Source organism: Salmo trutta, chromosome 1, assembly GCF_901001165.1.
Source record: "Salmo trutta chromosome 1, fSalTru1.1, whole genome shotgun sequence".
In the NCBI taxonomy this organism is placed as follows: domain Eukaryota; kingdom Metazoa; phylum Chordata; class Actinopteri; order Salmoniformes; family Salmonidae; genus Salmo; species Salmo trutta.
The window spans coordinates 19178362-19205388 of NC_042957.1; the positions used below are offsets into that span (position 1 = coordinate 19178362).

Here is a 27027-nt window from a genome sequence, read left to right on the forward strand (position 1 = left end):
TGACCGTGTGTTGGACCCGTCTCAGCTGAAGTTTGTGACAGTCACCTGATCGAAACAAACGCATGATCAGGGAGGCGTATGGCAAATTAGTTTGCTTTTCTCTCTTTAGCAGTGCTGTCAAATTGGGTTTTTGATTGAGCATGGTTTGAAACAACATCTTAAGGAGCAGTTTAACATGCCTCGTATCAGCTAACGACATTTGGTGAGTCATATGGTAGCGATATGTTGTCAAACAAACCAACATTGGGTGTAAGCATTACGCCGATTCTGTTGCAAAACGTTTAGCAGAAAACCGTTTCTTCCAAACGGAAAACACAAACGAGAGTTTCTATTGGACAAATTTGCTCTATTTGCTTTCGTTTGGTTCTAAAACTGGTAACGGTTTCCTTAATGAATACACCCATGCTCGCCATGGTTTGGCACTATCTTACTGACACTAACAATGTCAGCTAGCTACAATGTTTCCACTTTATAGCAGTCATCTTTAATGCAACAGACATGTAATTTGCTTGTTTATAACTTTGTAACGTATTCTGTTTGTAAATTGAATTGAAGTTGACATCCTCGAATCTCTCTAATATCCTTCCCCAGTGTGAACTCCACAGAAAGCAGCTGGCAGTCTCGTCCATCGAGTCTGTGAAGTTGGTCTTCATCAAATCTTCACCATGCCTCTGTCAGCAGCCGTCATCAGTGGAGTGCAGAAATTGGTTCTGTACGAAACTAGAGCCGTACGTTTCACAGTATTTCCCCTAGACTTGATGAATGCATTATTCTCTCAAACATAGGCTGGAGGAAGCCTTCCATCCGTTTTGCGCATAATGCATAGCTTCTTAACACATGAAGTATAGGGTTGGTATGTCCATATTACACTGTCTTAACTGTCATTTATAAACTATTACAAGGTGTTGGATATTTAGTCAAACGATTGCATTCAATATCTCAAATGGAAAACAGTATTTTTAGCAGACCATTTGCTCATTGTCTTATGTTATGACCTATTGTTTACAGTACATTAACACTAGATGGCAGTATGGGCACTGGTATAACGCAGTTTCTCTGGACCCCCGCAATGGCGGAGTTCGATTACCGATTGCTGTCCCTGGTGCTGGAAAGCGACATGTCTGTGTCTGCATGCCTATCGATTCGATGATAGGCTTTCTGTGGTGCCAGGTCTCAGCTTTGCTTTAAATAATGGATACATGTTTATTGGTAGGCTTCTTTGCCCGTAGTTTTCTTATGTTAAGCCTAACATTTCACGAAGCTATACACCATGTCACAATGCTGCCATTTTTAAAATGCTGACTGGTGGCAATGATGTAATACTTGTTCAGTAATTAAAGTTGGAAATTCAAACATTGCAGATTGAATAATAAATGTTTGATGCAACAGCATATATATATCTCCTGTATAGGCTACCTGAACCTGCATGACATGAGCCATCCTCATGCTCTCTCCCAGCTTCCATAGAAAGTTGTTGTGCATAAAACCAGTCCTTTAATGCCAAATAAGTCAGTCTACCCTCAAAACAATAGCTTACTAGTGGTTGTTTCATTATGCAGTGTACGATCTATAGCTATATACTGTATCTAGCTGCTATTAATAAACTTTAAATTTCATTTTATTACACAGAAAATAAAGGAAAAAAGTAGTTGGCTTGAGGATAAATTCAGCCACAATTTTTTGTTGAACTTGGTGGGTTGTGTGTGGCTAATAGCCTACTCAAATGGGCTTCTATATTCAAGGTAAATGAAATCAGATTAGATCCAAATTGAGAGACTTCCCTGGTCTCCTGAAGTCCTCACTTATTTTTTTCGTGTGCAAATGTTTTCACCAAGGCCTGTAGGTCCAGGTTGTGGACTGACTGTTTTCTATACTGACTATTGCCAACCCAGAAAGTTTTAACCTGGGACATTGTGCATTATTTGTCCATGGCGCTGCACACAATTTAAACTTAGTCTTGAGTGATGCATGCCAAGATATACCAGAGATAAGGGACTGTTGATATTACAACCACACAACTCCAATGCCGGTTCACCAGTATGAATGAAATTGCAAACAGCTTTTTTTTGTTAAAGTCCTCAAGAACTGTTGTCTGCTAAATATTACAATCGGATTATAATCTGGCAGCAATTAAGGTGAATGATAAGCTCAATTAAAGATGTTCCAGAACTGCTGTATTTGAAGCACAACGCCCTTCTGCCCAGTTTCACTGATGTTGCTATTTTACATTTTAGTCATTTAGCAGACGCTCTTATCCAGAGCCACTTACAGTAGTGAATGCTTACCGATTGCTATGGCAATTAAGCTGTATTTACCATCCCTGTAGCTCTCGCGTCTACAGAGAAATTATTTTCTAAACAAAAAAAATCATAAAGGACTACCTAAGAAACATTAGGCTCTCGGTCTGATATGTGATTTTGAACACACTCATTGCACTGGTGCCGTCGTAGCCTTAACTATGGCATTTGTTCACTGAAGTACTAATTACTTTTAGAGGGTTACTGTCAACTATTGTATAAAAATAAAAAAACATTTACTTAAATGACGGGCGCATGGGGCCCCAGAGCTCGTGGGCCCCCCTGCCTTGTCGGGGCTGCGGTGGTGTCTGGTATGCCAGTTTGGGTAAGAGTATGTTGTAACATCTGAACATATACATTTTTACAACACAAAGTTACTTGCTGCTGCATTCAGAAGATGGACACAGATGGGTCCTCATACTAAAACAACTGATAATCTGATCATCAACTTGATTTGTTGCATCAGAAGTGTTAATGCTGGGCTGGAACAAAAGCGCGCAAACGCTATGGGTCTCAGCAGGACGGCCTAGGATTGAGGAACACGTTTTGTAAAGAGCCAGCATTGACTACATTGTAAGAGTTTCAGGTCAGCCCTGCCCCTTTCATTGGCTCACTCATGTTCAGACATTAGCAACACAGAGGTGTAGATGATAGGTAGAACAGGACAGAATGAACTCAGTTCCAGACTGTACCATCAACGTGTTCATACTGGACGTCCCCACATCAAATCTCACACCAATATAGAAACACATAAGGGTCGGAAGAAAGAGACTCATGTAGCATCTTAATTGTGTTAGTGAGAAAAGTCCTGCATGAAAAAGAAAAGCATGTCTTGTATAAAACACTTTTAAATTGTACTTTTCGCTCATCTTCTATCGACCAAAGCACTGCTTTCATCCCGCTGTTGAGTGAGGCTTGATGTTTCATCAATGATGTACTTATTGTGTCATGTAATCACACACTTTCATGTGTTCTTTGATTCCAGAGGTATTTCCTTGTGGGGAGCAATCACGCCCAAACCAAACACCGTGTTCTGAAAATCGACCGCACTGAGCCCAAGGACCTGGCGATTATTGATGATAAGGTGAGTTGCTGCACGTCAAACCACTGCTTTAGAGTCGCAGCAACCGTTGCCCTTGTTGTACAGCACCCCTCAGGGAAAATTGTACAATCAGTCACCTGGTCCTAAGTGTGTATGGGTGACAGATTTGGCTGATGAAGGTTTAAGAGACTGAACATTATCACTCATCCCCTGCAGTCAGTCATTACCACGGTGTATGAGAGTGGACGAGATTTGTTTGTTCTCATCAGAATGATAAGGATTCTGGTTTGTTATTATTGTAAAGAGTGTCCACTGGTGAGCTCCCTTTCCATCCATCATCATCCTCCCATATGTTCCTGTAGATCAGGGGTTCCCAAACTTCTTCACTCTGGGCCCCCTCCCAGCATTGGAACAACCTGTGCCCTGTCTATTTCTGTGGGCACAAGCACTGTTCACGACACAAACTGTTCACACCCCTCTTGTTGGTGGAGAGAATTTGGCAGATTTAAAGCTTATTTCCTGTAATTCTATTCATTTTGTCATGGGGTGCAAAGAACATTTAGCATTTTTAAAGCTAATTGTCTTGCAATTCTATACATTTGCCTAATGTGTATTCATGTAATATTGGAGTGACTAAAATAATTACAAAAATGGAAACAAGATTCTCTGGTCTGATGAAACCAAGATGGAACTCTTGGGCCTGAATGCCAAGCCTCACATCTGGAGGAAACCTGGCACCATCCCTACGGTGAAGCATGGTGGTGGCAGCATCATGCTGTGGGGATGTTTCTCAGCGGCAGGGACTGAGAGACTAGTCAGTCTACCTGGCCATGCTGCTGCTCCAGTTTCAACTGTTCTGCCTGCGGCTACGGAACCCTGACCTGTTCACCGGACGTGCTTGTTGCACCCTCGACAACTACAATGATTATTATTATTTGACCCTGCTGGTCATTTATGAACATTTTAACATCTTGACCATGTTCTGTTATAATATCCACCCGGCACAGCCAGAAGAGGACTGGCCACCCCTCATAGCCTGGTTCCTCTCTAGGTTTCTTCCTAGGTTTTTGGCCTTTCTAGGGAGTTTTTCCTAGGGAGTTTTTCCTAGCCACCGTGCCTCTTTCACATGCATTGCTTGCTGTTTGGGGTTTTAGGCTGGGTTTCTGTACAGCACTTTGAGATTTCAGCTGATATACGAAGGGCTATATAAATAAATTTGATTTGATTTGATTAGTCAGGATCGCGGCGTGAGATGTCTCTCATGTGAGATACATTCACATATGACAAGTATCTGTTAAACCATGTGAAGGGATGGCGTGATTAATGGGGAACCAATTACTTGTCTCCACAATGTCTGTGTGCAAGTCACTCCCTCCTTTGGCATTGGGGGAAGGTGTATGGCCGTGTCTGGACCATTGTATGTCCTCTTTGATGTTGCACTTATCTTGGGATAGTGTATGACATAGAGGCTCACTCCCCTCATTGAGCTTGTCCAGGAGTGGAGTCAAGAGGGGGTTTACTTGAGATGGGAGTATCTAGAGTTGTCAATTGATTTATGCCATTGGATGAGCTAATGGTTCTGTTCTATACCGTACCAGGGAGAGACGGTTCCAGTTTGGGAAGGAGGACCAGACACTGGTCTGTACAATGAACACTGTTGATACAGCAGTTGCTGTCTGCTGTGTTTTATAGATATCTTTCATACAAAACTTAACCTTTGTGAACTGTTCATAAGATCTGTAGTTTGTCATGTACGTTAAAGGGGTGCATCTTGGCTATAAAAGCTCTTTGTACTTTTGTGTAGTCACTTTTCAATGGTTCATTAGAGATAGCGCATCATTGAAAGTCAAGTGCTTTTGCAAAAGCATCTTAATTATTAAAGATGTAGTTTTAAGTATAACTCTGACTGGTGTGAAGTTTGTAACTCTCCTCATTTGGTAATGCAGAAATTAGCCACCACACATCCCTCTCTGTTTGAGCCGGGTGTTTGAGTAGGCTAAACTAGCTATCTGCAATTTGACTATACTACAAAATATATCTCGCTCTCTCTCTCTTGCTTTTCCTTAATTTTGGAAGAAATTCTTTTTTTCCAAACTGTTCAAATATTGCCTTTCTCTCTCTTTGAGTCAAGTACTTGTCACATTTTATGTACTGCAGTGCTAGTTAGCTGTAGCTTATGCTTTCAGTACTACATTCATTCTCTGATCCTTTGATTGGGTGGACAACATTTCAGTTCATGCTGCAAGAGCTCTGATAGGTTGGAGGACGTCCTCTGGAAGTTGTCATAATTACTGTGTAAGTCTATGGAAGGGGGTGAGAACCATGAGCCTTCTAGGTTTTGTCAATGTGCTAAGAGGAGGACAGAAGCTAGCTGTCCTCCGGCTACACCATGGTACTACCCTACAGAGTGCTGCTGAGGCTACTGTAGACCTCCTTTGAAGGTGTGTTCTAATACATTTTTTGATGATGTGAATATAGTTAGTGTCGTTTTATCTAAAAAGGATAACTTATTTTTAAAGGTTTCACTTTATATTTTTATGAAATTCACTGAGGATGGTCCTCCCCTTCCTCCTCTGAGGAGCCTCCACTGGTACAGTATGTACTGTTCTGTTCTCTGCAGAAGGAATGGATGTACTGTCTGCGGCGTTATGTTGGGATCACAGCAGAATGAATGTTAGAAATGTTTTTCAGTGTTCTGAAATCCAAACGCTAGCACAGAAAAACAAATATTGACCAAAGCCGGAGTTTAGTCCCAAGATGTCTATGGGATGTACTGTTTCTACTGCTTGCACCTGTCTCAGCCAGAAGCTCAGTTTTAAAGAATCCAGAAGCACACTATTAACAGTACGTCCCTCTTGTCCACAGCATGTCTACAATCAGCAGGAGGTGAGAGAGCTCCTGGGACGTCTGGATCTGGGCAACCGCACCAAGATGGGCCAGAAGGGCTCCTCAGGTCTGTCCAGAGCTGTGTCAGCCTATGGCATCGTGGGTAAGATAGTCCTCCTTGCACCCTCAGTCCTCACAATTTCTTCTCCTCTACCAGTTGCCATAGGAATGGCCATGAGCCTGTCGGCAAGTCTTGTCTATTGAGTACTGCACATGAGGGTTTTGGCTGAGATGTGTAGACTAGTAGGACTGTGGTAAGGAGAGTTGATCCTGAAGCAGTCATTAAGGGCAGAAAGTGTTTTTTTTTTTTTTTGTCCCTGTATTGCTGTGGAAACCAGCTTTTGGAGGGTTCAGAGATATTACAGTTAGTCCTCCTAGCAGGCTCTTTTAATTATTATTTTTTTTTTACAAGAGGCTAATCAATGCAGTCACTTGTTTTGGTTTACTTAATTGATCAAATAAAGGCTTAAAAGCGTAATCCAACCCCATTCAAATGTATTTCTGACCTTAGTCTCTATGCCTGTTTCTACTCTCATAAGCACATGACACTACCTGATCTCTCAAGGCCTTCAGTGGCCACTTGAAGTTTGACAATAACCAACTTCCTGCTAGACCATTTTCCCACATTTTTCTCTTGAAAGCCAATTTTGTTACTTCGTTGGTAATTTCGGTGTCTGAACCTGAGAGATTTATTTTGTCTTTTTCCCTGGAAGAATGAAGCATCTCAAGGTGAAATGGCTGCTAATGTGGGGTTTTGATGCTCTTGCTAGTAGAAATGTCAAGCTTTGAGATCAAGTTCACACTGAACGGAGGGGAGAAGGGATCCTGAGAGGGGAGCGTCACACAGGCTTATTATCCTTCTGTCTCATTTCTGTACACACACACACACACACACACACACACACACACACACACACACACACACACACACACACACACACACAAAGCCATTTACTTGGAGGCTGAGTCAGATGACATTCAGTAGTTTGACCAGACAATGTTGTGAGGCTTTAATCATGGTGCTTTGTTCCAACCGTCTCTGGGCCAGTGTGTTTGCAGAATTGTACCAACAGGTAATTGGTCTGACAGTAGTGTGAATGCCATTCATCCCCCATCAGCCCTGATCTACATACAGTAATGGGGAGAATCACGAACAGATGTGCGCAAGCAAGGACGCACAGGCATACACATACAGTGCCTTCAGAAAGTATTCAGACCCCTTGACTTTTTCCACATTTTGTTAGGTTACAGCCTTATTCTAAAATTGCAACAATTTTTTTCTTTACATTTTTGCTAATTTATTAAAAATAAAGAACTCAAATATCACATTTACATACGTTTTCAGACCCTTTACTCAGTACTTTGTTTAAGCACCTTTAGCAGCGATTTTAGCCTCGAGTTTTCTTGGGTATGACGCTACTAGCTTGGCACATGTGTATTTGGGGAGTTTCTCCCATTCTTCTCTGCAGATCCTCTCAAGCTCTGTCAGATTGGATGGGGAGTGTGGCTGTCCAGCTATTTTCAGGTCTCTCCAGAGATATTCGATTGGGTTCAGGTCCAGACTCTAGCTGGGCCATTCAAGGACATTCAGAGACTTGTCCCGAAGCCACTCCTGCGTTGTCTTGGCTGTGAGCTTAGGGTCGTTGTCCTGTTGGGAGGACATTTTTTGGTACCCTTCCCCAGATCTGTGCCATGACACAATCCTGTCTCAGAGCTCTATGGACAATTCCTTCGAACTCATGGCTTGATTTTTGCTCTGACATGTACCGTCAACTGTGGGACCTTTATATAGACAGGTGTGTGCCTTCCAAATCATGTCCAATCAATGGAAACAGGATGAACCTGAGCTCAATTCTGAGTCTCATAGCAAAAGGTCTGTATACTTATGTAAATAATGTATTTCTGTTGGCGGTTTTTATAAATTTGGAACATTTTCGAAAAACCTTTTTTTGCGTTGTCATTATGGGGTATTGTATGAAGATTGCTGAGTATTTTTCTTTATTTAATCTATTTTAATCTAATCTATAATAAGACTGTAACGTAACAAAATGTGTAAAAAGTCAATGGGTCTGAATACTTTCCGAAGGCACTGTGTGTGTGTGTGTGTGTATATATTTTGAACGGCAGTATATATATATATATATAAACAAGGACATTCTAAGTGACCCCAAACTTTGGAACGGCAGTATATATATATATATATACTGCCGTTCCAAAGTTTAATTTCTGATACATTTTATATTATTTTAAAATGGACAAAAAAATGGCTTTTCTTTCAAAAACAAGGACATTCTAAGTGACCCCAAACTTTGGAACGGCAGTATATATATATATATATATATATATATATATATATATATATATATATATATATATATATACTGCCGTTCCAAAGTTTGGGGTCACTTAGAATGTCCTTGTTTTTGAAAGAAAAGCCATTTTTTTGTCCATTTTAAAATAATATAAAATGTATCAGAAATTAATTGTAGACATTAATGTTGTAAATTACTTTTGTTGCTGGAAACGGCAGATTTTTTATGAATATCCATATAGGCATACAGAGGCCCATTATCAGCAACCACAGCAACCATCACTCCTGTGTTCCAATGGCATGTTGTTAGCTAATCCAAGTTTATCATTTTAAAAGGCTAATTGATCATTAGAAAACACTTTTGCAATTATGTTAGCACAGCTGAAAACTGTTGTGCTAATTAAAGAAGCAATAAAACTGGCCTTCTTTAGACTGGTTGAGAATCTGGAGAATCAGCATTTGTGGGTTCGATTACAGAATCAAAATGGCCAGAAACAAAGTACTTTCTTCTGAAACTTGTCAGTCTATTCTTGTTCTGAGAAATGAAGGCTGTTCCATGCGAGAAATTGCCAAGAAACTTAAGATCTCGTACAACACTGTGTACTTCTCCCTTCACAGGACAGCGCAAACTGTCTCTAACCAGAATAGAAAGAGGAGTGGGAGGCCCCAGTGCACAACTGAGCAAGAGGACAAGTACATTAGTGTGTCTAGTTTGAGAAGCAGACGCCTCACAAGTAATCAACTTACAGCTTCATTAAATAGTACCCGCAAAACACCAGTCTCAATGTCAACAGTGAAGAGGCGACTCTGAGATGCTGGCCTTCTAGGCAGAGTTGCAAAGAAAAAGCCATATCTCAGACTGGCCAATTAAAAGAAAAGATTAAGATGGGCAAAAGAACAGACACTGGACAGAGGAAGATCGGAAAAAAGTGTTATGGACAGTTTGATGTGTTCGGATCACAAAGAAGAACATTCGTGAGACACAGAAAAAATGAAAAGATGCTGGAGGAGTGTTTTATGCCATCTGTCAAGCATGGTGGAGGCAATGTGATGGTCTGGGGGTGCTTTGGTGGTAAAGTGGGAGGTTTGTACAGGGTAAAGGGGATCTTGAAGAAGGAAGGCTATCACTCCATTTTGCAACACCATGCCATGCCCTGTGGGTGGTGCTTAATTGGAGCCAATTTCTTCCAACAACAGGACAATGACCCAAAGTATAGCTCCAAACTATGCAATAACTATTTAGGGAAGAAGCAGTCAGAATACCAGCTGTCTATAATGGAGTGGCCAGCAGTCACTGGATCTCAACCCTATTGAGCTGTTGTAGGAGCAGCTTGACCGTATGGTACGTAAGAAGTGCCCATCAAGCCAATCCAACTTGTGGGAGGTGCTTCAGGAAGCATGGGATGAAATCTCTTAAGATTACCTAAACAAATTGACAAGTAGACCTTTGGCATTCTAGAAGGCTGTAATTGCTAGAAATGGAGGATTCTTTGACAAAAGCGAAGTTTGAAGGACACAATTATTATTTCAATGAAAAATCATTATTTGTAACCTTGTGAACGAACGTCTTGACTATTTCCTATTCATTTTGCAACTCTTTTCATGCATGTTTTCATGGAAAACAAGGACATTTCTAAGTGACCCCAGACTTTTGAACGGTAGTGTGAGATATATATATATATATATATATTACACAGTTGAAGTTGGAAGTTTACATACACTTAGGTTGGAGTCATTTAAAACTAGTTTTTCAACCACTCCACAAATTTCTTGTTAACGAACTATAGTTTTGGCAAGTAGGTCAGGACATCTACTTTGTGCATGACACAAGTAATTTTTCAAGTAATTTTTCCAACAATTGTTTATAGACAGATTATTTCACTTATAATTCACTGTATCACAATTCCAGTGGGTCAGAAGTGTACATACACTAAGTTGACTGTGCCTTTAAACAGCTTGGAAAATTCCAGAAAATGATGTCATGGCTTTAGAAGCTTCTGATAGGCTAATTGACATCATTTGAGTCAATTGGAGGTGTACCTGTGGATGTCTTTCAAAGCCTACCTTCAAACTCAGTTCCTCTTTGCTTGACATCATGGGAAAATCAAAAGAAAATCAGCCAAGACCTCAGAAAAAATGTGTAAACCTTCACAAGTCTGGTTCATCCTTGGGGGCAATTTTCAAACGCCTGAAGGTACCACGTTCATCTGTACAAACAATAGTACGCAACTATAAACACCATGGGACCACGCAGCAGTCATACCGCTCAGGAAGGAGACGCATTCTGTCTCCTAGAGATGAGCGTACTTTGGTGTGAAAAGTGCAAATCAATCCCAGAACAACAGCAAAGGACCTTGTGAAGATGCTGGAGGAAACAGGTACAAAAGTATCTATATCCACAGTAAACAAGTCCTATATCGACATAACCTGAAAGGCCGCTCAGCAAGGAAGAAGCCACTGCTCCAAAACCGCCATAAAAAAGCCAGACTACGATTTCCAACTGCACATGGGGACAAAGATCGTACTTTTTGGAGAAATGTCCTCTGGTCTGATGAAACAAAAATAGAACTGTTTGGCCATAATGACCATCCTCATGTTTGGAGGAAAAGGGGGAGGCTTGCAAGCCGAAGAACACCATCCCAACCGTGAAGGACGGGGGTGGCAGCATCATGTTGTGGGGGTGCTTTGCTGCAGGAGGGACTGGTGCACTTCACAAATAGATGGCATCATGAGGTAGGAAAATTATGTGGATATATTGAAGCAACATCTCAAGACATCTGTCAGGAAGTTAAATCTTGATCGCAAATGGGTCTTCCAAATGGACAATGACTCTAAGCATACTTCCAAAGTCAGGGCATTGGAGTGGCCATCACAAAGCCCTGACCTCAATCCTACACCAGCTCTCTTAGGAGGAATGGGCCAAAGTTCACCCAACTTATTGTGGGAAGCTTGTGGAAGGCTACCTGAAACGTTTGACCCAAGTTAAACAATTTAAAGGCAATGCTACAAAATACTAATTGAGTGTATGTAAACTTCTGACCCACTGGGAATGTGATGAAAGAAATGAAAGCTGAAATAAATCATACTCTCTACTATTATTCTGACATTTCACATTCTTAAAATAAAGTGGTGATCCTAACTGACATAAGACAGGGATTTTTACTAGGATTAAATGTCAGGAATTGTGAAAAACTGAGTTTAAATGTATTTGGCTAAGGTGTATGTAAACTTCTGACTTCAACTTTATGTGTGTGTATGTATGTATGTATGTGTGTGTATATATGTGTGTGTATGTATATATATATATATATACACACACACACACAGGTGAAGTGCATGTAAGCCAGGGTGCAGCCACCTCTGCCCATGATACCTTATCACCTAAACTAGGGATGTGACAAAAGGACAATTTCATTTTTTACATTAAAACTATATGGGGGTGGGGGATGCTGCTATTTCGGTGCACTCATACAGGAGTAGTAAAGGTACAGTTCACTACTTTTGTGATCACATAGTGTAGAGTGGACTCCAAAATAATTGATTCCTGGACGCAGTGGCGGATTTAGGTATAGGCGACATGGGCACCCACCTAAGGCGGTAACTTGTCGGGGGCGGCACTGGGCGCCCGCACAAAACAAAATCCTAATGGTGACATTTGAGAGATCGGTTTTCTAGCACTCATTTGCACGTCACGTCAATGACATCTTGTCACCGTGTGGGACTGTGGGTCAATTAACCTTGTCAGAGTGGGCTCCCTGATTTCTAGTTTGTGAGCTAGGCAGGCTAGTACTGCCACTCAGAAGTACGAGATGGGGTGGGGGTAGGTTGATCTCAGGTCTACCCACTGGAAACCCAAGGTAGGAGGAGTGGGGGAATCTATCAAATAGCGCACCTCTAACTTTTTGTATAGTACTAATGCAGTTAGTAAAATCAGTCACTACGAAATGCTACCAAATAAACCACAATACATTCATAATACTGCGAATATATAGTTTCACAGACATATTGTTGAATTTTTTTCTGGTTTGTGCGAAATCATTAAGAATAATATAAAACCAGTCTGCACACCACCAAGGTGAATTGGTTTAGTCATGACTCTTAGTTGACAGTGTTGGGGGATGGGTAATGTATTGATGCTCGAGTGCCAAATCAACACACATTTGTTTCTATTCGTCTTTATTACTTCTTTTTGATATTTATCTTATTTTTGTATATATTGTTATATTTATATAGTTTCAAATGTTATGATTATTTATTTGTGTTGTTCCAAATGTCTGAATAAAAATTACAGTTAGTGCAGAATGGTGCTTTTTTGAGTCGACTCCTAAGATTCAGTGTTTTTGAAACGGAGGAGACTTTCTGAGAAAATAAGCACTTTCATAGCGAGCCAGGGACGGGAAGAGAGAGGGGAGGGGCACAGTATGCAGGTCGGCCACCAGGCAGACAGTCAGGCCTAGTGCATGGTTCTATCTATCTGCAATCAAAAGCTGTATCTCTCAATCAAAAGCTGTATCTCTCAATGGAAAGCTGTATCTCACAATGGAAAGCTGTATCTCTCAATGGAAAGCTGTATCTCTCAATGGAAAGCTGTATCTCTCAATGGAAAGCTGTATCTCACAAAGGAAAGCTGTATCTCTCAAAGAATAATGAATATGCTCCCCACAAGCTAGCACAAGGGAGAGAGGGGGGGAGGGGCCAGGCAGAAAAACATGTCTTTACACGCCTCTCAAATTCACCAAAGTGGCCTAAAGTCCCTCTCTGGTTTTATTTTCAATTACACAACTTTCCCCAGGCCTTTTATAGCCTATAACACGGAAAATAATGTTTTTTGATAACTGCTCTGCGATTTTAATTTAGTATAGGGCTGAGCGACTACTGCTTTTTGAGGTAGTCTCAGTTCAATTATAAAAAAATGATCACGATTTCGGTTTCAATCTTTAAAAAAAACAACATTAAATGCATTATGTGGATTGAATTCTGTAACTACACAGAATAAAACAAGTAAGGAAAGTCCCATGGTGGTAGTGACTGCCCATTACTGCTTCTGACTTATTAACCATTTATTCACATTACTTTACTTTTAAATAAAATACTTCAGTTGTTGTGTGTATTACATTTGTTCAATTTGATTTTATTAATTAATTCCAAGTTATTATCTCCTCTCTATAAAGCTGCTGCCTATGCTGTCTGAGAAAATCACAATTTTAGTAGTTCTTCAAAATAAATAAGGCATACTCCTAAATAACAACAATCACTTAGATCATGTGTCAAACTCCACGGAGGGCCAAGTGTCTGCAGATTTTTGCTCCTCCCTTGTACTTGATTGATGAGGTCATTAATTAGTAAGGAACTCCCCTCACCTGGTTGTCTAGGTCTGAATTGAAAGGAAGAACTAGCAGAAACTAGGCCCTCCATAGATACCTCGTGAAGCAATTGCTCTTAAAGTACCCTTTTGATCAGGCATTCTCATGCCTTTATGTCGCAGGCTAAAAGAAACAGGTGTGCAATGGATTATGGTCATTGTAGTTAGTTTAGTGCTGAAAACGTGATAATTATTTATAACATTGGTCTGTTGGAAACTACAACTCCCTACTACATCTCACAATTCGGACATGATCTGATTTATCTCTAGAGAAACTGCAACGCAATTGGGGCATTGAGAATTGGAATTCAAATAATTGAACTGACATCGGTCAATTAGTTGTTTAAAAACTGAAAAATAACCAACTTTTCAGTTAATCGTTCAGCACTAATTTTGTTTAAAGTTTAAACATTCACACCCACAGACACCCAATCTATTTTTCTATCTGAAATTGACTATCAATGCAATTGACTACGTAGGTAACACGGCATGGCCTACAGAGGTACATAGGTATGTAGGTAACACGGCATGGCCTACAGAGGTACATAGGTACGTAGGTAACACGGCATGGCCTGCAGAGGTACGTAGGTAACACGGCATGGCCTGCAGAGGTACGTAGGTAACACGGCATGGCCTACAGAGAAACATTTCTTGGAAGTCCTCTGTATTGAGCTGGATGGTGATCTAGAACAGGGGTTCTCAAACCTTTTCACTCAGGCCCCCCCTTCTGTCACAGGTCAGGTTTTCTCCCTTGAGTGTACTACCTGAGGTTGCCACTGGAGAACACCCTTGGGTTACTTCAAGTATCCAGGTGACCCTGATTGGGCTTATTGGGATTACCTGCTGGATGACTATTTAGGTTTCTCTGTGGACTGGGCCAGTTGCTCAGGTCTCCTGTTTTGTTCAGTGTTCTCGTGAGCCCTTGCTTTGTTGTTGTGCTATGAAGACCTTAAGTAAATATTCTGGATTTAACCTTACCTCTACCTGTTGTAGGTCAACCCCTATGGTCTGGGAAGGTGAAGCATCTCACCATGCCTGTTCAGCTACGAGTTCTGGATGACCATGTGGAGCTTATCCAGTTACATCTGGTGAACTCTCCTGAGCTTCCCCTGGTTCTTGGACATCTGTGGCTTTCCACCCATAATCCTCAAATTGCTTGGCCTTCGGGAAGAGTTCTAGGATGGAATCCTTCATGCCAGTTCACCTGCCAGCAACTCTCTCCACACCTTTCCGGTCCTGCTTGTCTGGAGACTTCTGATCCTCCTGTTCCGCTGGCTGGGAATGACAAACCTGATCTTTCCCACTTACCTCGGGATTCCTGGGATTTGGGTCAGGTGTTCAGCAAACAAAGGGCCAGCAAACTACCACCTCACAGGCCCTACGATTCTGCCATTGGCCTCCTGTCCGTTACCACTCCTCTGAGAGGAGGGCTGTATTCTCTCTCAGGTCCAGATACTGCAGCCATGAACAGTTATATTAAGGAGGCGCTGGCGGCTGATTTTTATTCCTCCATCCACTTCACCTGCAGGAGTGGGTTTTTTCTTTGTTGGGAAGAAGGGGGGGGGGATTATGTCCCTGTATCGATTACCGGGGTTTAAATAACATTACCATCAAGAACCGTTAACCCCTTCCTCTTATGTCATCAGCTTTTGAGAGACTCCAGGGAGCTACGGTTTTCTCTAAATTGGATTTACGGAATGCGTACAATCTGGACAGGGAGACGAGTGGAAGACAGTGTTCAACACTCTTAATGGACATTATGAGTGCCGGGTTACGCCGTTTGGACTTACTAATGCTTCTGTTGTTTTCCAGGCCCTGGCTAATGATGTGCTGCGCGACTTCCTTCACCAGTTCATGTTTGTGTACCTGGATGACATCTTCATCTTCTCCAAGTGCATGGTTGAACACGTCCAACATGTCTGCCAGGTTCTTCAGACTTCTCGCTCATCACTTGTTTGTGTAGCCCAAAAAGTGTGAGTTTCACGTTCCTCAGATCTCCTTCCTGGAGTATATCGTGTCTCAGGGCTGTGTACTGATGGACTCCCAAAAGGTAGGATCAGTGGTCAACTGGCCTCGACCCAGCATGGTCAAGCAAGTTCAGCGTTTTTGGGGTTTTGCTCATTTCTGCCGGAGATTTGTGAGGAACTTTAGTGCTGTGGCGGTGCCGTTGACAACGCTCACCAAGGGCTTGGCTAGGCATGTATGCTGGACCCCTGCTGCTGAGAAGGCGTTCCAGGACCTGAAACATCAGTTTTCTTCTGTACCCATTCTCGTTCATGCGGATCCTTCTCTTCCCTTCGTGGTAGAGGTGGATGCCTCTGACGTTGGCATGGGGGCAGTTCTGTCTCAGCGCTCGGTGAAAGACCAAAAGCTTCATCCCTGTGCCTTCTTCTCCAGGCGTCTCACTCCAGCAGAGAGGAACTATGATGTCGGCAATCGGGAGCTTCTTGCAGTCAAACTGGCTTTGGAGGAGTGGCGGCACTGGTTGGAGGGCTCGGAACATCGCTTTACGGTTTGGACTGACCACAAGAACCTGGTCTATATCTAGGAGGCTAAACGCCTCAACCCACGACAGGCTTGTTGGGCTCTCTTCTTCACTCGGTTCAGATTCACATTATCTTACCGTCCAGGGTCTAAGAGCGTGAAGCCGGATGCCCTCTCTCGCCAGTCCGGATGCCCTCTCTCACTTGAATCCATCATCCCCAGGTCGCTCATCCTCGCGCTGGTGTCCTGGGGTATAGAGACTGTACTGAGGGAGGTGCAAGGTAGGGAGGCAGTTCCAGATGGCTGTCCAACTAACAGACTTTTTGTTCCTCTTGGGTCATGGTCCAAGGTACTTCAGTGGGATCACTCATCGCGTCTCACCTCTCATCCGGGTGGGCAGCGAATGCTAGAGTTTTTGAGGAGGAGGTTTTGGTGGACCTCGGCGGAGGCGGACACTCAGACCTTTGTGGCTGCCTGTCCGACATGCGCCCGGAACAAGACTCCTTGTCAGCAGCCTCTGGGGCTTCTTCATCCACTGCCAACACCTTCTCGACCCTGGTCACATCTCTCTATAGATTTCATCATGGGCCTTCCATCCTCAGAGGGAGACACGGTCATCCTGGTCATTGTGGACCGCTTTTCCAAGGCAGCACATTTCATTCCGCTGCCTAAGCTTCCATCTACCCGTGAGACTGCTCAGCTGGTCATTCAGCATGTTTTCCGTCTTCACGGACTTCCTCGGGACAGAGTCTTCCGACTGGGGCAACCAGTTTGCCTCCAGATTTTGGAGAGCATTCTGTACTCTTGTGGGGTTATCAGCCAGTCCGTCCTCAGGTTATCATCCCCAGTCCAACGGTCAAACTGAGTGGGTAAACCAGGATCTGAAGACCGCCTTACGGTGCTGTGTGTCCGCAAACCCTGCCACTTGGAGTCCGCACCTTCCCTGGGTGGAGTATGCACACAACACTCTCTAGTGTTCCTCCACTGGCCTGTCATCATTCCAGGTGTTGTACGGTTAGCAGTCCCCCCCCTGTTTCCAGATCAGGAGATTTGAAGTGATGGTTCCTTCCTCTCAAAGCCTCATCACTCGTTGCCGCCAGACCTGGAAGAGGGCTCGTTCAGCGCTCCTGAGGTCCTCAGCTTGGGTTCAGAGACAGGCCAACCGTCATCGCCACCCGAGTCCCCTCCTGCGTCCAGGCCAGATGGTCTGGTTGTCTACTAGGGATCTGCCTCCACGCGTGGAATCTAGAAAGTTGGCTCCCCGGCACGTTGGGCCATTCAAGTTTCTACAGCGCATCAATCCAGTGGCCTATGGTCTTCGTCTTCCCCGGTCCATGAGGGTTCATCCCACCTACCACATCTCCAGACTCAAGCCTGTGGTGTTCAGTCCTCTGGTTCCGGCCACCTGGCCTCCACCCCCGCCTCGCATGATAGCGGGACAGCCAGCCTACACGGTGCGACGCATCCTCTCCAGTCGTCAGTTCCGGCGAGGGACTCAGAACCTCGTGGACTGGAAGGGTTACGGCCTGAGGAACGTTCCTGGATTCCGGCCCGGGACATTTTGGACCCCGGACTCATTCGGGACTTCCGTCGACGTTCAGCTACCCCTGGTGGAACGTCAGGAGCCGTTCCTTGAGGGGGGTCCTGTCACAGGTCAGGTTTTCTCCCTTGAGTGTACACCTGAGGTTGCCGCTGGAGAACACCCTTGGGTTACTTCTAGTATCCAGGTGACCCTGATTGGGCTTATTTGGATCACCTGCTAGATGACTATTCAGGTTTCTCTGTGGACTGGGCCAGTTGCTCAGATCTCCTGTTTTGTTCAGTGTTCTCGTGTGCCCTTGCTTTGCTGTTTTGCTATGAAGACCTTAAGTACATTTTCTGGATTTACCCTTACCTCTGCCTGCTGTGTTTCTCTGCGCCTGGGTCCAAGTTCGTACTAGCACTAATGTCACATCTTCCAACATTGGACAAATGGCTCTCCAAGGTTTGCAATGACAAGAGGAACTGATGATGCACTACCCAATTTCTAAATGACACCTTTTGCATTCTACTATTACAACTTTCAAGAGTAAGTTGAAAGCCGGACTGAGTTCAATTTGGGAACCACTGATCTAGGAAATTGCTCACACCGACCCAGACAAAGCAGGGAAATTGAATGTCAATGTGTCACGGCAAGAAAATTGGTGGTTCTGATGGTGTAAAATGGGTATCATTTTGAGGTACAAAATGTCCATTCTCTCATCCCCAATCCTCAAACCATTTATGCTTCATATCATTTATCCATATGAATTTATGTCCTATGCTGTTTCTATGGAGGTTTCTCTCATCTATCTCCAGTAGGTTATTTTCTCCAGGAGGATGCGTAACCTGTAGATTTGCCTATGGTCTCATCCCCTCCCATTAACGTAAATCCGAGTGGGGGCCCAGGACCAAGTTTGCGAAACACTGGTCCAAGCGACATGGCGCTAGTGGTCTGTGTTTCTAGTGGTCCATGACCTCCAAGAAGAGATCATATGAAAACAGCCTGACTAATATGAATGACAAACAATAATGAGCTCTCAGAGAACATCTATTCTGCTTTTCCGTGAAGCAGTATGCCTCTGTGTATTACAGTAGTGAATACACATTCCAGGACTGAAAGCATATTATTTTGTAATTGAAAATATATATTTAACTTAAAATAAAGATTTTGAAGGTGATAATGTATGATGTAAGACAGATGAACAGACTGTGAGTGTGTTGTGGTCATGCAGCATGAATAACAAGTGGTCTCATCTATCATGAAGACACACACACATAGATAGGCACTCATTTGATTGTTGAGATGAGAATAGATATTGTACATGGATGTATGAAAATGTGTCTTGAAAAAAACATTGAGGATGAAAAGGTTAATGTTAAAAGTTTCATATGAGTTGCATAAGAGTTGTATAAGTTATCTGGGTTGTTTGAGGTGTCCTATAGTAATACTAATCTTATGTGTGCTGTTCATGTGTATTCATTGTCCTGGTCTTGCAGGCTTTGTCCGATTCCTTGAGGGTTATTACCTCGTGTTGATCACCAAGCGGAGGAAGATGGCCGACATTGGTGGTCACTCCATATACAAGATAGAGGATACTAACATGATCTACATCCCCAATGACTCAGTGAGGGTGACACATCCTGACGAGGCCAGGTACAGTAGGTCAACAGTTTTATACCCAACATCTCACACCCCACTGGAGATTTTCTCCTTTCCTTTCACTTTCCTCGTTCTCTCTCTTGTTTCTCTCTCAATTTACACACACACACACACACACACACACACACACACACACACACACACACACACACACACACACACACACACAGTGTGACGGCTTCACTGACCCACTAACCAAGTGTGACCAGCTAAGGATCACTCAGTATATGGGTCTATATAACCTGCTGTGCACAGCAAATGATTATGGCATTTTCTCGCCTCCCCTTTTCATTGAGATGAGAAGGTAACATGTATGTTATATCTCAAAGACTAGGACTGTTTCCTATGTGACGTGACAACTCCAGTGATGTGACTGTGGTGATGCGACAGGAAAAACTCCTGCCACTAGTATTAGAGGTTCTGACTAGGTGGGATACAGCTACGACCAGAAGTAGCAGGTTAGGAGAACTTACGCAGCCACGTGGCAGGTTAGGAGAATTAGGTTAATGTTTGGAAAGGGGTTAGGGTTAGATCAAATGCTCTCCTGAACTCTCACGAAAAGTCAATTCCGGTCATAGCTGTACTCCGTCTAGTCACAACCAGTATTATGTCATTGGTGCAGGTCATAACCATAAGAGATTTGGACTGTTTATTTCTCCTCTTATAGATACGTGAGGATCTTTCAGAATGTGGACCTGTCCAGTAACTTCTACTTCAGGTAAGTAAGTGTGTGTGAGATCTTAAAAATACCCACTCCTCCGCATCTCTCTTCTGTTGTTTGTCAAGTCAATGCTTTTGTTTGTCACAAGCCTTGGTGATCAGGAGGCTCAGGTGTTTGCTGCAGTATGGAACCTGTCAAACGCTATTCAGAGTTCTTCACTTTTTTGTATGTTACTTTGTTGGAACAAATGTCACACAAGATGTACAGTATATCTGAGGTTATCTCTCTCACGTGCATACACATATATACACACACACACACTTTCAAGACTGGATATTTTATTACAGTGATGTTATGAATCAGTGAGCGAGGACTGAGCCACGCTCTTATGGATTTATGTATCAACATCCTCCTCATTAAATGTACACAAATATACACTGAGTGTACAAAACACGTTCCATGACAAACTGACCAGGTGAAAGCTATGATCCCTTATTGAAATCCACTTCAATCAGTGTAGACGAAGGGGAGGAGACAGGTTAAAGAAGGATTTTTAAGAGTTGAGACTTGAGACATGGATTGTGTATGTGTGTTATTCAGAGGGTGAATGGGGAAGACAAAAGATTTAAGTGCCTTTTGAACAGAGTTTGCCAGGTGCACCGATTTTTGAGTGTGTCAGGAACTGCAACGCTGCTGGGTTTTTCACACTCAACAGTTTCCTGTGTGTGTATCAAGAATGGTCCACCCACCCAAAGGACATCCAGCCAACTTGACATAACTGTGGGAAGCATTTGAGTCAACATGGGCCATCATCCCTGTGGAATGCTTTCGACACCTTGTAGAGTCCATTTCCATTCGAGTTGAGGCTGTTCTGAGGGCAAAAAGGGATTAACTCAATATTAGGAAAGTGTTCCTAATGTTTTTATCTCAGTGTGCATCTCATTGTAACAAACGGTTATTGTTTATTTCTATCTATCCATCCATTGAATTAGATTTTCTTTTCTTTCATTGAATTCTCTTACAAAAACACGTAAGAGATAACATCACTGCCACCAATAGTTATGTATCATTAAAGTACTGTTTGGACTCCTTTCTGAAGTGTCTGTCAGTTTTTCGTCATTAAGCCAGAGTGACACACAGAGAGCTCAAAATACCCATCTGGTGTACCCGTAACTCCTCTTGGAATCATGCCCTTCAACACCTACCATCTAAAGCCCACTGTAGCAGTAGCTGTACTAAAGGTTAACCTGTACTGAAAGGGTCCGTATTGACTTAGTGTAGTCACGACTCGCTCCACAGATGACCTTCTATTAGTTCTCACTCAGACTTGTTGTCAAGCTGGTAATTTTTCTCCCTAGCGACAGGTCAAGATACATTTTGGACCCTACCTATTTTTATATCCTCAAGGAAAAAAACATTGTATATCGTCAAGAAAAAAAATATTAAAAAAAATAGATGTACTGTCAGGTGTAAAACAAAATGTTTTTTTTCCGGTCATTCCTCTATCATTATTATTTTTACGCATCACTCCATTCATCCATCTCGTTGATGTCTGATTATCGAAGTGTTGTTCTTCTTCCTCGTTGACCTTTTCACCTATGAACTTTGAACCCCCCAGCTACAGCTATGACCTGAGCCACTCCCTGCAGTACAACCTGACGCTGCTGCATAGCCCGTGTGACCCGGGCACAGTGGAGGAGGTGCACACACGGAGCAGCAGACAGCAGGACAGCTTCGACATCTTCGAGGACGAGGGCCTGCCCACACAAGGTCAGACAGCTCCTGCCCTCTCACACTCTCCCTAAACTCTAGTTCCAGTTTTTCCACTTTTAAAACATGTGATTACACTCTATTGAACACATTTCTTTTCATTTGTTATCACAAAAAAAGGAATTGTATGTTACACTTGGTTATGTTTTCTTGATCTTATAACCGTTGTCAGTCAGTGGTCCCAAAGAGAAAAAGATCCTCACAACTCAAGCCACTCATAAAGCCATTCACCAGCTAAAAGGTTGATCAGGACATCACTACTAGCCCAAAACCAAAGTCTTTATTCAGCTCATCTGTCTCTCCTCAATACATTTTCCATGTTCTAATCTACTGTATCGGTGGTAAACCATCCCCTCCTTGATCCTGTCCATGTAAGCTGTTCTGTGGTGTTTTGTGTTCCTATGTAATGGTTCCGCTGCAGTGTTCCACGGCCTCCAGAGTGAACCGTACGCCAAGTACGTGTGGAACGACATGCTCCTGGAGCGCATCAAGGACACGGTGCATCCTGATTGGCTCATGTACATCATCCATGGCTTCTGTGGCCAGTCCAGTATCCTTTTCCTCCTGCCTGGTTACGACCTGCAAAGTAGAGTGTTCAGTTTAGTAGTCAGGTGCTGCAAATGTGCATGTGTGCTTGTGTTGGTGCTTTTGCCATGTTCCAGATGTTGGTATCCACTAGGGCTGACCCCATTTAATCGACTGGTCTATTGTTTGTTCGATAGGCTGCTGGTTGACCGAGTTTTCTTTTTTTTACCGAGCAGTCGCATATATATTTGTAAATAAATACATTTTATTTATTTTCTGGCACACGAGACACCTGTCTGACTCACGCCTGCCTCAGTGAACTAATCCATTGCTGAGGCTGCGGGGATGGCACAATTACCATCATTTCTAATCTACAATGGTCATCTTGTTAATGCATTCAATATATTTTTATCAGTCTTTTACCGCTCTCATTGTCGGAGAGGACAAGTTGTTTGCGGACCTCCATCTTTCTGTCCGTCTGTCTTTTGACAGTTAGCCTTTAGAAGACAGAACTTTATTCCTCTTGTGTTCTTTCCCTCGTCTCCTCCACTCCCCATCATGTGTCTGGCATGCTGCTCACTGGAAAGTGTGTGCCTGCCTCTTGTAACACAACACATGGAATACCATTTTTGTGTTTGTTTTTGTTTGGGGGGCACGTGGAATACCTAATGAGCCAGATGCTCGCCAGTCTGCTAAGCTGCATTAAGTGATTTGTGTTTATATTATGGTCTATATAAAAATATTAAGCAATGCTTATCAGGTATGAAAACAGTAGCGCATTTGCATGCTTTTCCCATCTGGTATATGAGGTGGAAAATAAAAAAGTGATTAGGTTAGCTAGACTGTTTGTTTTTGTTTAGACTAGGAAAGCACAGCTAATGTCTCCACTAAGCCAAAGAAAAACACACTTGAAACAAAATGTATGCCTACATTGGTTATATTGATGCATGGTTTGGTTATGTTGATGCATATTTGAGTGTGGATGCTTGGGGCTTGGGTAGAAGTGCTTGAGAATAACTAAATCTGATGAATTGTGTCCCTGATTTTGAGAGCCCAGTTTAACTATCCGTCAGTGCAGATCTTATAAGCAGACATTAAGACATTATAACCATTCATTGCACCTCTTAGACATGAGAGGTTTTAGCTAACGACTCTTCTGCTTGACTGAAGTTGTTCTTGGTTTTTTATATACGCAAGTAATAATGAATCACCTCCTCCACAGTCATGAGATGAATAAGTGAACTCCCCAGTATCCCAGTGATGGAGAGATGAAAGAGGAAATGGATAGTATAAACAAAAATACTTCAGTCTGAACTTAAACAACTAAAACTATGGAGAAAGTGTGTGGAAATGATGATGAGCCTACTTATATATTTTTTATCTAATTCTATTTTTTTAATCACAGTATTTTCATGTTTCTAGAGCTATTAGCAGTGCTGTTTAGCCGATTTGGTTGATTTTTGTGGTCTCAAACCAGTCAGCTTATTAACATTCTTCATCAAGAATATTGGCAAATTAGAGTTTTTGACAATGGAAAAAGGTGGGAATGTTGTTCCCTTATCATGTAATTCCTACATTTACTATCAATTTAGCATTCAAAATAGTTTTCCAGATTGTATTTTTGCAACAACAACAGCAAAATGGGATGCTAATATTGGGTTGCGACTGAAAGAATTTAGTTCAATTTGGGTCCCGAGACAACCAGTTGAGGACCACTGGTTTACAGCAAATATTTCTGAATAGCACGAGTGGTAAGTGTGTGTGTGTCTCACCACGTTGGCTGGTTAGAGGGGCAGTGGGGGCCACATTGCAGACGCTGGGTTTAGACAACGGTTCCTGGAAGCCATCCTTCTCTCATGGTTCTATTCCCAGAGAAACCCAGGCAGAATAATTCATAGAAGGAAACTGAGGAGGGGAGGGGTGAAGAAAGGTAGAGGTACAGAGATGGAGGAAGTGATGGGGTTGAAGTGATGGAGGTAAAGAGGAAAACAGAGTTAAGAGAGGGACTTTGTAAATTAGTGCGAGAGAGAAGGAGATGGACTGTAGAGAGAGGGGAACAGTGATTGGCAGGGGAAATTCCATTTCAATTCAGGAAGTTAATTACAAATAAATGATCCCCCTTTTTTGAATTAGACATATAAATGTATACACTTTACAATTCTTGACATGAGTATAAAAAAAAACAAGCAAACTAACAGTCAATATGAAAATACAATTACAACAGATCACAACACACTATCCCTTCCCTCCCCCTTTTGGTCCCAAGTTCTTAATCTTGCTCAATAGAGTGTAATTTGTAAAAAAGGAAATGAAAGGTGGCCATCTCAGAAAAAAGTTAGCAGTACATGCACTCTAAATTTAAGAAAAGACAAGGACTCAGTGGTTGGTTTGGGAGATTTCCAATTAAGCCAAATCTGTTGGCGGGCTACGAGTGAAGCAAATGTTACATCTGCTTTACTTTAGGTGAGAATAGACAGCACAAATTGAAGTCCAAATATAGCTATCAAAGGACAAGACTGCAGGTCAATATTAATACCTTTAGAGAGAGTAGTTAAAAGGGAGGAACAGAACTCTTGACAGCTTAGAGCATGAGTAAAACATGTGACTGTGATCAGCGGGAGACATTGAGCATCGTGTCATTTGTCTCTGGGGAAAAATGAATAGTTTTATGCCTTTTTTGTAATGAATTTTGTGCAACACTTTAATCTGATTTAAACTTAACCGAGCACAGGAAGATGTTAACCCTAAGAAGTGCCTCCTCCGACCAGTCATCTGTCAGGTCAAGTTCTCTACCCCAGTCAGTCTTTAGTTTGTTGATGGGAGAGGTTTTCAGAGGAGATCATAACATCATCATATGAGATGTCCCCATATCTGCGGGAGCGACAGGATCCCTTCTAATAACGTGTTAGGAGGTGATTAAGGAAAGGTAGGAAAGTGAGAACTAACAAAATTACGAGCTTGGAAATAGCGGAAGAGATTGAGGCAAATTACATTTTAGCTACAAGATCATTAAAACTGGCAAAGAAAAAAAATAATATTTGAAACATACCAAACCCCTCTCACGCCACAAAAAAAAGCCTGGTCAAGATTGGAGGGTAGAAATTTTTATTCATTTTATTTCACCTTTATTTAACCCGGTAGGCTTGTTGAGAATAAGTTCTCATTTGCAACTGCGACCTGGCCAAGATAAAGCATAGCAATTTGACACATACAACAACACAGAGTTACACATGGAATAAACAAAACATAGAGTCAATAATACAGTAGAACAAAAGAAAACAAAAAGTCTATATAGTGAATGCAAATGAGGTAAGTTAAGGCAATAAATAGGCCATGGTGGCAAAGTAATTACAATATAGCAATTAAACACTGGAATGGTAGATGTGCAGAAGATGAATGTGCAAGTAGAGATACTGGGGTGCAAAGGAGCAAGATAAATAAATACAGTATGGGGATGAGGTAGGTAGATAGATGGGCTGTTTACAGATGGGCTATGTACAGGTGCAGTGATCTGCTCTGACAGCTGGTGCTTAAAGCTAGTGAGGGAGATATGAGTCTCCAGCTTCAGAGATTTTTGCAGTTGGATGGATGGTTGTTCCAAATAGGGAGTAGAAGAAAAGGGGCAGAAAGTCTAAAATGCTGACAAAATTGTTTCCAGATCTTCAAAGTAGAGAGCACAATCGGATTTGTAGTGTACTCTGAAGGACACATGGATAGTGGGCACAGATTCAAGAAGAGAAGGGGATGATTGGAAAGAATGCGCTTCTATTGAGCACCAGTTGGTACTTGGAGAATTACACCAGACCAAAATCTTCTGAATATTAGCTGCCCAGTAGTGAAACAATAAGTTAGGAAGTGCCAAACCACCATCTTGTCTCCCTCTTTCAAGTATCTCTCTTATCGTGGGTGTTTTGCCTGGCGAGTGAATTACAATAACATTTCAATAATTTACTAATTGTTATTTGAAACCAATGACACTTTGCCTTATTATGTTACATCTGTGTGTGTCCCACCTTAACCTCTGTGTGAAGAGCTCCTGATCTACGGTCGTCCGGTTTATGTCACCCTCATCGCCAGGCGCTCCAGTAAATTCGCTGGCACCCGCTTCCTCAAGAGAGGAGCCAACTGCGAGGTAACCTCCTGCCTCATCTTGTCGCCACGACAACAGGGCGAAGTCGCCCCCGGTGTTATATAATAGCAGCATGGTACAAAGGAGGGGGGGTGAGGTTAATGTAACCTCCGTGTCTCTGCATCTCCTTTTTGTGTGTGTAGTTTGGTGGTAAATGGGTTCAGTATGCTGTGTTTTTGAGGCCAAATTATGTATTTATTATTCCCTCCGCACGGCTTAGTTTAGGCCAGGATTGAAATTCGTAAGGTGTGTGTGTGTGTGTGTGTGTGTGTGTGTGTGCACGCGCTCATTTTGGGATGACTTTCTGGTTCAGTATATGGTCCACTCCTGTCAATTACAGGTCAAAACTGTGTGTGTAGTGTGTGTAGATCTATGTGGT

At 42.5% G+C, this 27027-nt stretch overlaps 1 protein-coding gene across 2 annotated transcripts in view; it reads left to right on the forward strand.

The window, feature by feature from the left end:
* Positions 1-18: 18 nt before the first annotated feature.
* The window catches only part of fig4a (FIG4 phosphoinositide 5-phosphatase a), a 109542-nt gene continuing 82533 nt past the window's right edge, over positions 19-27027 (forward strand). For both annotated transcript variants that reach the window (XM_029738008.1, XM_029738094.1), the window contains exons 1-9: positions 19-202; positions 592-728; positions 3283-3381; positions 6205-6328; positions 19401-19557; positions 20231-20281; positions 21843-21994; positions 22416-22544; positions 26551-26651. In XM_029738008.1, coding sequence (XP_029593868.1) covers positions 666-728; positions 3283-3381; positions 6205-6328; positions 19401-19557; positions 20231-20281; positions 21843-21994; positions 22416-22544; positions 26551-26651 — 876 coding nt within the window. In that variant the 5' untranslated portion in view covers positions 19-202; positions 592-665. The remainder of the gene's footprint in view (positions 203-591; positions 729-3282; positions 3382-6204; positions 6329-19400; positions 19558-20230; positions 20282-21842; positions 21995-22415; positions 22545-26550; positions 26652-27027) is intronic.